The sequence below is a fragment of the Amphiura filiformis genome, chromosome 19, assembly GCF_039555335.1.
Source record: "Amphiura filiformis chromosome 19, Afil_fr2py, whole genome shotgun sequence".
Classification (NCBI taxonomy): domain Eukaryota; kingdom Metazoa; phylum Echinodermata; class Ophiuroidea; order Amphilepidida; family Amphiuridae; genus Amphiura; species Amphiura filiformis.
In genome coordinates, this window is record NC_092646.1 from 795,244 (window position 1) to 808,570 (window position 13,327).

Genomic DNA, 13,327 nt, shown 5'->3' on the forward strand with positions numbered 1-13,327 from the left:
CGGATTAATATCAATATATTTTATTTGAAGAATTGTCTTGTGACATCTCGCCAGAAGGATTACAAATTATTAATTGAAGTCCTATACTTTGTTTACTTTCTTTAACACGCCAAATGTAGACCAGTCAGATCAACTCTTAATGTGGGTCTACTTTTTGGCGTAGGGGTAAAACCCGGGGAGTAAAAGCTTAATAATTCCCGTCGATTACGAGCTGAGTTTTTAATTTTATTGTTTTTAATTGTTTTGCCTTTTGCATATCTCTGAACGTAATGATAAGTATATAAAAGTATACATTTTCAGAAAGGAAATGATGCAAGGAATCCAACTAGCATAACAGATTCCTGCATAAAAATGAGCAGTTTTTGAGAAAATCACAAAATCCGATTTTACTTGACTGCCTCGAGGAAGGCATAGACCTACGGACTATTAGTAGCAGTGATGTTACAGATAGATTTTTAGAGTTGTAGATTTCAATTTACACAAATCTGGTTGGGTTTTTGAAGTAGATGTTTATGTTTACAACTTTCCATTTATTCAGCTGGATTTTGAGTTCTGGGCCATTTATCAACCAGATAATGATCAAGGCATGGAAGACTGTGTCCATCTCAAGAATGGCGGCTCTAACACTGGCCTATGGAATGACATTCCATGCTCAGATACCTACAAATACATTTGCAAGAAATCTCAAGGTATGTGTAAGAGACTGAATTTGACACTAAACAGGCTCCTGTTGCGTTTTTATTCTTTATGTTTAGGTTGGGTTTGTCTTTTGGAAGGATGGTGAACCTAATAATTATAGAAATGAGGAGGACTGCACTGAGTTTAATCAGGGTGGATCATGGAATGACCAAGCATGCACGGATAAGAATGGGTTTATTTGTAAAATGTTGAAAAGTAAGAATTTGATGGGATTTTGGTTGGTTTTTGTTTGTTATGTCAACAGAGGATTAGTTTGGATGTTACGCTACTTTGCAAAGACCTTTCGCACTGCCGACCGATTCTCGTAAAAGAACTAGGGGTCCATTTTACTAAACTTTACGAAGCTTCGTAAGTCTCGAAATCGTTCGTAAATTACGACAGGTCGTAAGTTCCATTTCACTAAACTTACGACGAACGGTACCCTTCGTAAGTAATAGGGATTTACTACAGGGACCCTTAGTAAAGTTACGTCTAGTATTGGGTATTCGTAGCTTTACGAATGGTTACTTAAGTTACGAAGGGTGAAAAGTTTAGTGAAATGGACCCTAGGTCACGCCTGCGTTACGCGATGTTATTAATCGACCAATGAGGTACTGATGTGATGATGACGTGATTCAATTAGCCAATTGGAACCAGACGTCATGTTTACACCATAAACTATCTGCCCCAAATCGGGCAGTGCGAAAGGTGTTTGCAAAAAGTGAGGTGTGGGTACCTTAATTAACATGTATTTCACTATATTGAGGTCTATTAAAACCCTAACCACATTAAAACCACAGATCCAGAAAGAACTCTATAAATCTCACTAGGAAAACCACAACGCATGCATCCAACGTGACGCCATTACGTTATCACTTGTGCTTGGGGCGATTGCTCCCTGCAAGCCAAACTAAATCAAAGAACAAAAGAAACAGAAATATTCCTTGTTATTAGTCATGTTAGTACTGAATACAAAATTGTGTACAATTGCACTTTTCTCACTGGACAATTTATTTTCTTTGCCCCCCCCCCCTCAAAATCGATACATGTATGGTACAATATTGGGACACAGACACACAGAATTATCACCAATATAGCTAGCGCTATACACATTAATGTTTTTAAGCAGGGAAAATCCCAAAATATGGTACGTTTTATGTCATATTGTTAGTTAATTCTATAACCAGTATGTTGGAGTTGTGTATATAGCTTCAAATTACAAGATGGCTATTCATGATCCAGGTGGACGACTGGTCTAGTGCGGCGTGGGTTCGAGTCGCTCCTCTGCCAAACTATAGTTTCCTTTTTTGATAATTTCATTTTAGGAAAATCATGGGCTATTGTCCGGCTGCCAAACTCAATTTTGCCACAGAAGCTTGTTTTGGTGTCCATAGTTTTGTTTTTGATGGATATTGCTTCTCAAGACCACAAACTTCAAAAATAAGTTTACTGGAACTCTGTCAGCATTGAGCATTTTGAGATATGGCGGGTCAAAGTTCACACAGAGGTCAAAATTCAAATTGCTCAAATGCTGTTGAAAAGTTACCCAAAGTATTCCTCATGTCCGATGGCAATCCAGAAAAAGCACATTTCTTACCTATCTGTGACATACCCTTCTGTACGTGTTAACTGGTCACTAATCTGTCAAATGTTGAAATGTGGTGCGATTGTTGGTATGTTACTATACATGCATGCTAGTGTGACACACGGCTAATTTTGCGCTGTAAGTCCATATTATGTTTGTTTTAGATGTTGCCACGGTTGCCAAAGTTGTTTGTCGCTGTTGCATACGTTTAATGCATTTGTGACATTCCTTTCACAAACTCCATGCTATCATGCATTGCGCTTTTTTCTTACACAGCTAACCCCGAACCATCTCCTAGTCCATCAGGTCCTGATCAACCTCAAAGTCCTGTTCCTGAAGGACAATGTGCTGGTAAAGAAAACGGATTATACCCTGATCCTGAAGACTGCATGAAATTCTACGCATGCTCAGACAATGGTCAAAGCGAATTTCACATATCATGTGACACGAATCTCGTCTTCAACCCGTACTGCAAATGCTGCGACTGGCCACAAAATTATGATTGTAATGGTGTAAGCGACTTCTCATGCCTGGGAAGAGATGATGGTTTATACCCTGCCGATGTGGACAACTGTGCGGCGTATTTCACATGCAGTGATGGACAAATTACAGGAAGGACATTTTGCGCTGATGGAACCATCTTTAATCCAGAAACTCAGTGGTGCAGTTGGCCGGCAGACTATCAGTGCCCGCTGCCAACAACTTCAACAAGCATGACAAGTAAAATTCTAACATTATATCAATGTGACTCTATCTTTGGGACCTCTGTTTAACTCTGTCAGCATACACTTCCTTCTCAAAGGAGAATGCACTGACTACAACTTCTTTTGGTGGACTTCGTACTAAAACTGTGATGCCAATTGGTTTCTAAAGGTATTGTCAGTTTCTTCAAAGGCTTATGCGTTTTAGACTTAATGGTTCTATTCTTATGGTACTAATGCAATAACAATTTGAGCCGTAAATTTTCGAGTCAAAATTGTACGTTCGCTGTATAAGTAAGGTGAAATTTTTGCATGACATGAACAATTGTTATTGATAATTATGGCAATATGGTGTTTTGTAATGTCGGTTGCCCATAAATCTTTAAGAAACTTAAGTAATGCCTTTAAAAATCGTATCTACAAAACTGGTTGAACATAACAAAAATGTTAACAAGGTGAATTGTACCGTTATTTCGGGGTAATTAACAATTGAGTCTGATGTGTAATTGTTCTGTCAAAAGTACATGTACCTTAATGACTAACATGTGACTAATGACTAATTAATGACTAACTAACTCAAGGCTGTGAAATGGTGGCTGGGGCATCATAATTTGTTATGGCGAAATACTTAGGTAAGTTGGTTGGTGTATTAGTCTATAATCTTAAGAATATTAGTACCAGAGTCCGATCGCGGTCGCTTGTACAGCCCGTCGCCAAGGTACTTGGCTGGTGCTATCCATCAGAATGCCAGTAGTACCGGTGCAGTTGCCACTGCTGGTGGGGGGTCGTGTGCAGTAGCAGCATTGGTCCTGTGTAGGTACTCAGTGTGTACCAGTCAGGTATAGCTACGGTGTACCTGTGTAGGTCTGCAGGCGACAGCAATAGGAATCTTGTAGTGTAAAAGTCTTTTAGGGAAGCTCTGACCTCCCAGGTGTAGCATCTGCTTCGTCTATTATCAGCAGATTCAATCAAGTTAGCGCAGTTGGTAGGATATCAGACTCCAATGCGATAGGAGGCCCTGAGTTCGAGCCCCGGTTTCGCGTGATATCAGCTAAAACGGAGCCATTCGACCACGAGGTTCTTGTGAGATCAGTGCTTCCATAGGTTCTTCTTCTTCTTCTTCTTCCTTGGTTGCGCAGTACTCATAGATGACTGTATCAAACGCACTGCGAGGGTGGTCATGCGTGGTACAAGCATGATATAAACAAAACAAATTGTTCGCAAAATAAACATGTGCTAGTAAAAACCGGAAGCAAGATGATTATACTGCCAGCTGGCCCTCAACGCAGTCTTGGAAGGCGTTAAAGGGAGCAGGTTTCGCCGCGCATGTAGATAAGCTGGTGTAGTTGTGGTGTGTTGTTACGCGTGTGTGCTCCCCTGATTCAAGAAAGATTTTCTTTCCTTATTGCAAAAACAAATGAAATAGTGAAATAAAATGCACAACAAACTGTTGGGGTTTACACATCTGGATTTTCTTTGCTTGTATTTATAAAAAAAACACATTCAATTCTTCAAAAGAAACAACAACGTCTGTTATGAGTTTACCATAGGAATGTGACATAGGAATGTGACAGACTTTAATTTTTAAATTTTGCTGACTCCCTTCTTCCGCCGACCGTATGGGCCTTATCTAGCTTCATTAGCTCAAACGGTTGAGTTACCTTCACATGAATACTCTATCTCCAGATATTCGAAGGTCCCTGGGCATGGATCACCAAATACACCATTGCTTGCCAGGATGTCACATGTTCTGAGCCTCTTTTTCGTTTATTTTTTCTTTTTAGATGCTGAAATGGATAATTATGTCTGTGAACATGATACATTTCACATTGAATGTGCTGTTGGTCAAACGATTTCTATTTCATCGGCATTGTATGGCCGTCAAAAATCCGATGTGTGTACCGAACGGTCTGTCTATGTTGATTGCGCCGCCGAAAATTCACTGACAATTGTTCAAGAACAATGTGAGGGGCTCAGAACATGTGACATCCTGGCAAGCAATGGTGTATTTGGTGATCCATGTCCAGGGACCTTCAAATATCTGGAGATAGAGTATTTGTGTGAAGGTAACTCAACCTTTTGAGCTAATGAAGATGCTACTTTTGATGAAGTGTTAGATAAGGACCATACGGTCGACGGAAGGGGTCAGCAAAATTTATAATTCATATCCCAGCTTAAAATATTAATAGGTAAGTTTTTAGTGGTTCGCCGTTGGACAAGTTTAAAACTGTCAAACTTTCGTCAGGAGTAGCTCTGACTTCTTCAGGACAACTTGTACCTAAGAATGAGACATGTAGGCCGGCCCTTGCCTACTGGTGGCTCTGAAAAGAGCCTTCACTGAAGACTGCCCCTTTTCGACAGCAGACAAGGGGCGGCCTATCCTTCTTAGGTACTTTAGGTGCTTGACAGTTCCAAACTTGTCCGACGGCGAACCCGCTAAAAACATACCTATTGTTATATACTCCCCATCGTAAATAGTGATTATTTTTACAATAATTATATTCAAGGTCTGCGATCTCTGAGAAAACTATAGTCCCTTGTATTTTCTCTCCAATCCAGATATTCCAACGTGCCACGAAGGATGGAGCGAGTTCAACAATGAATGCTACTTGTTTCAGCATAGCGACGAATACGTTTCTTACGTGGACGCTAAGACACAATGCAGCCTTCTAGACGCTCAGCTGGCTGTCATACACAGCCAAGAAGAACAGGACTTTATAGCAGGTATGTTTGCATTAAAGTATGCCAAGAAGAAAAGGACTTTTTATCACGTATGTTTGCATTAAAGTGTGCAGAGGCCTAGTGGATTTGGCATTACGATAGCGCACTTTAAATGGGTCGGTAATGAGGAATGAGGCAGCCTGATGAAACATTCAAGAGAGGAATGAAGGAATTTGTCCTGGACTCGGTTTGATTTGAGCATTTCCTCAGATCCCCAAATGTGTGCCCGTGCCTCGCAGGTTTAATTTTCAGGAGAATAATTTTGTGTAGTAAAAATGCGACCTTTATTTAAGGCTGGTTTACCGTAATGATTATTTTACCTCCACAGCTAACTTACACGAAGATCCGAATAACGAGTTGCATTCCTACTATATTGGCCTAGATGACATAGAAATTGAAGGACAGTTTCAGTGGGTAGATGGTACACCGGTATGTAGGCTTTTACTTCTCATGTTGTTTATTTTATATATTAAAAGAACAAAAAGTAGGAGAGGAGAACAAATTCTCCGGCAAATTCCAATAAAATTCTAGTAAAACCAAGAATGATAACGATTTAAAAATAGATATGTTTTAATCGATTACCACTAGTTATTAGTCTATGCGCTTTAATCTTTAGCAAAAAAAATATAATTCTGTTTTATAACAAACTCTTAACAATGAACATAAAAATGGTAATATTATGAATGCTTAGACTTGTATCAAGTATCTGAATTTTGTGACTGCAATTTTGTGACAAACGTATGCTTTGGCCTTATTTCCGAAATCCGTGGGGGCACTCTAATTTGGAAATAACGGTGATGTGGGGATACCAGTTCAAAACCAGTGGTCTTTCGGTGAGAGATTTGATACCAAAAACCGGGTACTTGGTTGTGAAGGCCACAAAACGGGGGTATTTCCAAGAAAATAGGGACAATTTGACCAAAATGGAGGTCTTGCAGGGAGACTGCAAAACATTTGGTGCCAAAATATAAAAGTTGACAAAACAGTGAAATTTGATGAATTTTAGAAGAAAAAAGGAGTCATTTGGAAAATCGCCCGCCAGCCGTATACACTGTGCATGTACTATGTTTTGTCAATGCAGAAGGTTGACGAATGAGGGCAGCAGTCTAGGACTATCATAGCATGTCCCCATCTTGTGTTTTATTCCCGGTGTTTTATTTTTCTGCAGCTCGACTTTACCGACTGGAAACAGGGAGAACCTAATAATATCGGTAGCGGTGAAGACTGTGTAGGTTTATGGGCTAGTAGAGGTGGAATATGGAACGATAACCCCTGTACGAGATTAAATCCCTACATATGTGAAAAACCACTAGGTATGCTATCGTTATGGATTAATTCGATTAAATTATATATTAAGAATATTTATTATATCAAGTAAATCAATTTGTAATAAATATATATTTGTCTTATAAACATGTTGCTCCCTCCTAGTAGAAGTGAAGTCCATGGAAGACAGCTGAGAAATGCAGCCCATATCTCCAAATTGCGTGCGGGCACAAGCAGATTTGCTGAAAGCCACATTCCCTACTACATTAAGGTTGGTCTGAACCCTGGAATTATGGAAACTTTCGGGCCTCATAACTTCTAAATTGTTGGTCTAAAGTATATAAAAGTATACATATTTGGAATGGCAAAGACTTGATAAGTTCATCTGAGAGGTCAAATTTGGGCCAAAATGGCACTTTTGGCCCAAAATCCCCTAAAATAATGGTTTTGGCCCACTTCTTTTTGTGCACCGTAACAAAAAAATTCTTGAGCCAAAATTTTTTGAAACTAATTTTTAAAAACTAGATCAAAATATCTGGGACCCGTTTTTCATTTTTTGAATTTCGACTAACTTTGAGAAATTTGCGCCAAAAATGGTCAAAAAATGCTGATTTTTCAAAAAATCATAAAAAGCCCGATTTTGGCACAAATTTCAAATATTTTTGGTGAAATTGGTCAAAATTCAAAAAAATGAAAAAATGGGTCCTAGATATTTTGATCTAGTTTTTAAAAATTAGTTTCAAAAAACTTTTGGCCCAAGAATTTTTTGTTACGGTGCACAAAAAAGAAGTGGGCCAAAAACCGTTATTTTTGGGATTTTGGGCCAAAAGTGCCATTTTGGCCCAAATTTAACCTCACAGATGAACTTATCAAGTCTTTGCCATTCTAAATATGTATACTTTTATATACTTTAGACCAACAATTTAGAAGTTATGAGGCCCGAAAGTTTCCATAATTCCAGGGTTCAGACCAACCTTAATCTGCTGAATAAGCAGTAGTTGCTTGCGTGCTGGTAGCTTCTCATTGTGCCCTTTTGCATCTCTCTGCTGTTTTCCATGCCAAGTTGCCTTTTTTCTTTTTTTGCTTTATAATTATGTGTAATTGGTTTCTTTCATAATATTTGTTTCTTGTATAGGCCTAATGCAATTCGGCCGTTTGGCCGCGATGTTGTGCAGGTTAATAAAATCATATCATATCATATTATATCATATCATAAACTAGCTTTTACAATGAATAAATGACACAATTTGGATACCTGCCGAAGTTTTCTGTGTTTATTTATAAATCTCGATTTAATTGACATCGTTTCTCATCATTGGCGGATTGAAAGTACATACCGGTGAATCAGCCGAACAAAATGAGATAATAATTATAATGTGTATTGTTGACTACACATTTTAATACCGTAAAACCTCGTCTGCAAGACTACAACATAGAGTGTTCTTGATGAAAGCTCTCATATTTAATACGAAGTAGCCGTAAATATGACAATCCAAAAGATTTGTCTTTCAACAATACTTGTTTGTATAATTATTCTTGTATCGACAATTTATTTGCTCAAGCTTCATAATGTTATAGTTATAGATGGTGGGCGCCTGGATTAATTCAGCTTTCATCAAAAGCACTCTATATGCTTGTAGACGAGGTTTTACGGGGTTTTATTTGGAAGAGAAGGTTTAAAGGTGAAGTAGGATAATCATCCATTCGTGTAGGCCTATTTACAGGCCGATGTATACCCATTTGTTGGACCAGGCTCCACTGAATAATACCCGGATATAATGTTGCGCTGTTGGGGGTTCGACACACTTCTACACAAAGAATCTGTAGCCCTAGCATTCATTGTGTACCGTACACCGAGTGGAGAAAGTCAATGGACGTTAAATGCCGGTTTTGGATGAACAAAACGATGGCACTGCACCGCCGAGGATGGAACCCACAAGCTTGCTAAGTTGCTATCATGAATCGAACCCGTAGAGAATGTGAAAAGTTGGACGAAATGCACATTAAATGAAATCCCGCTTGCTGCTTTTGTCTTCCCTGCCGTTGGGTCTGCCGCCATAACAATTTCGATCGTTGCTGAAATAGTAGGCCTACAGCCAAAATTATGTAGCCATAGCTTGAGAAATCTAACAATCAAGCTAACGTTTGCTATCTGCTAGCTAGACCATAATACAAGTTTCACTTGTCTTCATTTTGTACACATATAGGGCCTACGGCCTAGTGCTTATCTATTTTCATTTATATTTTTGAACCCGTAATTTCTTAGACTTCGCGCAGTTCCGGGATGTTACCATTAGACTTACTTACGTCCGCTAAATAGTACTCCGCAGTGTTTCAATATCACGATTATATCGATATAAATCAGTGTTTCAAATATTCCGGCACAGACATGTCGGTACTAAATGCCATACGATAACCACCCTGAGTGTAAGAAAGTCTAAGAAAATGCGATAGTTTAAAATATCACAAAATAGTGTAATATTTTTAGTTGTGTCATGCATGCCAGATACCATATTTTGTGACGTGTAATATCGATAAGTACTTCAAGTCATGTATTTTTTTAAAGAGAAGCCAAATTAAATTTCTATTTAGAAAATAGTTTTTAACCAGTCTCATTTTCAACAGTTTATACAGTATAACTTAGATTTTGAGCAAAACGGAAAAAGACTTGGAATACTTTTTCGTTTGAGGCGTCACATAAAATCGTAAGATTATTCTTTAGTAATTCAAGTATTTAGATCTCTCTGTAGTTGTGTGTTACATTTTGTGTGTTACATTTTCCCTACATGTTGTGCTGTTTTCGTGATTTATTTAAATGTTTTACCTTTTGTAGTTAAATTTGTTTGAAATTGATATATAATGAAATCTACAAATAGTTGAATACTCAAAAGTGCCTAGTCATGATAGTTAAATAATATTTGATTGTCACAAATATTCCCAGTTGTGTTCTCGAATGTTACAATTTTGAACAACACTTTTTGACATTTCAAAATTACACCATAGAAAACAATTAAATACATGAATACAATACCCACCCAAGTCCATGGGAAGTGATTTTCAGAGAACAACCTGTGTATCATTTTAATTCCTTCAGTTATATTTACCTGGTCAATATGGTAAGTTTTACGTGCAAATGAGTGTGTTAAACTGTATTAAGTATGACGATTAGCATTTCAGGGACTTCGTGGGGATCATTTTAAATTTTGGACTGGGGTGGTTTTTTGAATCATATACAAAGACAACAATGTTTGAATGAGATTACCACTAGTAAGATAATACAAAATAAAGCACACAGGTATGTATAATGTTGGTAAGCATTCTGTCATGTAATGTAAACAACACACTTTCCTTTATTAAACCCATTTTTTTGTCAAAAGTCACTCTCCAGCGATGAATGTGTTACAAGCGGACTTTTATACATACTGGATTTCAATCAATGTGCTACAAGACTCAAATTATGGACTTGTGTTATTCTTTCATACATGCTATTTTTCACATGCTCAATAGACACAGTGGATGAATTTGAGTTGTTTTTCATACATATGACAGGCCTATGCATAGCAACAAATTCCCATGCTTAACTCAATTTGGCCACAGTATGGACTTGGGTGTCTTTTGTATTCATATATTCAATTATTAGATGTCGAAAGAAATATTGATAGCATTTATAGTAACTTTACAATTCAATTATCACAATTGTCCAATTTGGCCTGACTTTAACATATCGTGTCATTATATTGTTCAGTACCATATGAACCAAGTGCCAATATATCCCTCAAACCCTGTCAATGTGGTTATGAAAGATTTGTAAACATTCTATACCATAAACATTCTATACCATAAACTATACCATAAACTTTTTCCAGGTCCCATACTAACACCAGGAACAACCTCAGCCCCGATGGTATCAGTCACGGGTACGATTCCAGTCATACCCGAGGTTTGCTATGAAGAGGTATCCAATGAAGGCGATAAAGGGAAAATATCTTGGCCTGAGACCACTCCGGAAGTGACCAGTAAAGTCAAGTGTCCATATCAGACAGCAGTGGGCGATACTACATATGCCAGAAGGACATGGTAGGTTGAAGTTGGTAATTTTACGACAAAATTTACCCGGAAAGATTAACTGGAATATTCTGCACACACATTAGGCGTGGTTGAGGCAGTTGATGTTTTCAAGTCTGAACCCTATTATGTCGCCAACCAAGTCTTGAAATATCCTGGAACCTAAGAAAATTTTTCTTACCATATTACTGTATCCCAAATCCCAATGCGAAAAAGCTTGACATCGCTTCAAAACAACAACACCCACTTAAAAGGACATTTCGTGATCCACAGCCTCATCCCCCCACTTTTCTCAAAAAAAGTTGAGATTTTTATATCACTGGAAACCTCTGGCTACATAATGTACAAAATATTTCTTGCAGATTAATTCGTTTAGCAAAGATATTGTGACATTTGAATTTCATTCTGGTGCACCAGAACGAAATTACAATGCATTGTCTATGGAGCAGTGTAATACACATAATCATGCATAACTCGCGAACGCAAAATCGGAATCAACTGAAATTTTGGGAATAGGGTTTTTCGTGGATATCTAATGAAAAATGACATAAATAGAGGATGCTAGGATCACGAAATACTCCTTTAAATACATCTTGTGTAGATTGAAAGTAAACAATGCAGCATCAAGCACCGTGTATGCCTGGCTTAGATGCCTAATTTATCACCAGAGTACTTTAATATACATTTGTCAGCCCTTTATCATAGCATTTTGCCCAAATAAGTCATAAAAAACAAGGTTAGTAGATGCTCGAACTCGTGACGTAAAGTTGACACGATTCTAGAATGGTGATTGGTTCAGTGGTTGAAGTGACATCAAATTGACGTCACACATTTACATATCGCGACGTGCGAAAATCTAATACTGTCTAATGACTTGTTTACCAGATACACGTTTTCTTGTACACAAATTCTGATCACATCAAATTGATACTATTTTCACAGCGCTTGGTTGGACACCAGTGGCGCCTACTGGATGGACGCTGATGTTGATGAATGCCCTACTGATACGGAAATCCTTGAAGAATTAGCTGATGAAGAAATCACTGAAGGTAATAGCCCGGCATGATCAAAACATTGTTAACCTAGGCACCACGTTTACTTTGGTCGTCTGTCGCTATCGGTGTCCCGATATTAGTACCGATGGCTCATATCGCACCCTGAACATTTTCATAACTTACGTGGAGGCAACATGTATAGTTGGGCCTATGTCGCTATCGGTGCCCCGGTATGTACCGATGGATCTGTTTATCATTATCCTGGAGATGTAATCATTAAGGGATCCAAAATGAGCGTTTATTGAGTTTCGACAGTATTTTTTGTGGGACATGAGAGCGCCTTCAGACCTATCGAATTGCATTCTGAATACGAAGCATGTCTTTCTGATATCAAATAATTTTAATTTTTTGAAAATCACAATATAATACAAATTTTATGACAAATTATAAAAATGTGATATTTTTCAAATTTTTGATATATAACAGTCCTCGAAGTAAATTATACAAATCTAATGATATATTCTTAAAGTGTATGTAGCAGGAAGGAAAAGCCGACGGTCAATTGAAAATTTTGACCTTTCATATGGAAGATATAGATTTTTTTCCCAAAAAGACCTAATTTTTTTTTGTTGTTTTGGGAAAAAAAATCCATATCTTCAATACGAAAGGTCAAAATTTTCAATTGATCGTCGGCATTTCATCCCACCTACATACACGTTAAGTATAAATCATCAGATTTATAAAGTTTACTTCGAGTACTGTTAAATATCAAAAATATCAATTTTTAATGATTTGCCATAAAATGTGTATTAAATTGCGAATTTCAAAAAAAACAAAATTATTTGATATCAGAATGACATTCTTCGTATTCAGAATGCAATTCGATATGTCTGATGTGCTCTAATGTCCCAAAATAAATACTGTCCAAACGTTCATACCCCAGCCCTTAATAGTATTGAGCGAAATCATGGTAATAGTGCATATTTGTGTAGTGTCATTGTTGTGTATTTTGATTAAAAAGATAGCACTTAAAAGTATATAAATGTTCAGGGTCTACGATCGAAAGAATTATCGGTTCAGGGAACCATAGGACCAAGCCAGACATGGTCTAAGACGGCAGCTATATAATATTCGCGAATGGATAGCTATAAAATAATATTCTTGGATTTGGAGACCGGATTTGCCACAAATTTGGGATGGCATACGAAAAGCAAATTCGGTGGGAATATGTAAATATTATCATCCCCACAAACACCTCAACCACCACGGCCCCACCACCAACAACAAAAACTGTGTTTAAGTTGCAGTGATTCGGC

At 37.7% G+C, this 13,327-nt stretch overlaps 1 protein-coding gene across 1 annotated transcript in view; it reads left to right on the top strand.

The window, feature by feature from the left end:
- The window catches only part of LOC140141665 (uncharacterized), a 50,418-nt gene that overhangs the window by 24,007 nt on the left and 13,084 nt on the right, over positions 1-13,327 (top strand). The window contains exons 16-23 of the mRNA XM_072163576.1: positions 539-689; positions 2,540-2,983; positions 4,749-5,030; positions 5,524-5,688; positions 6,014-6,114; positions 6,854-6,998; positions 10,818-11,028; positions 11,959-12,065. Of these exons, the coding sequence (XP_072019677.1) occupies positions 539-689; positions 2,540-2,983; positions 4,749-5,030; positions 5,524-5,688; positions 6,014-6,114; positions 6,854-6,998; positions 10,818-11,028; positions 11,959-12,065 (1,606 nt within the window). The remainder of the gene's footprint in view (positions 1-538; positions 690-2,539; positions 2,984-4,748; positions 5,031-5,523; positions 5,689-6,013; positions 6,115-6,853; positions 6,999-10,817; positions 11,029-11,958; positions 12,066-13,327) is intronic.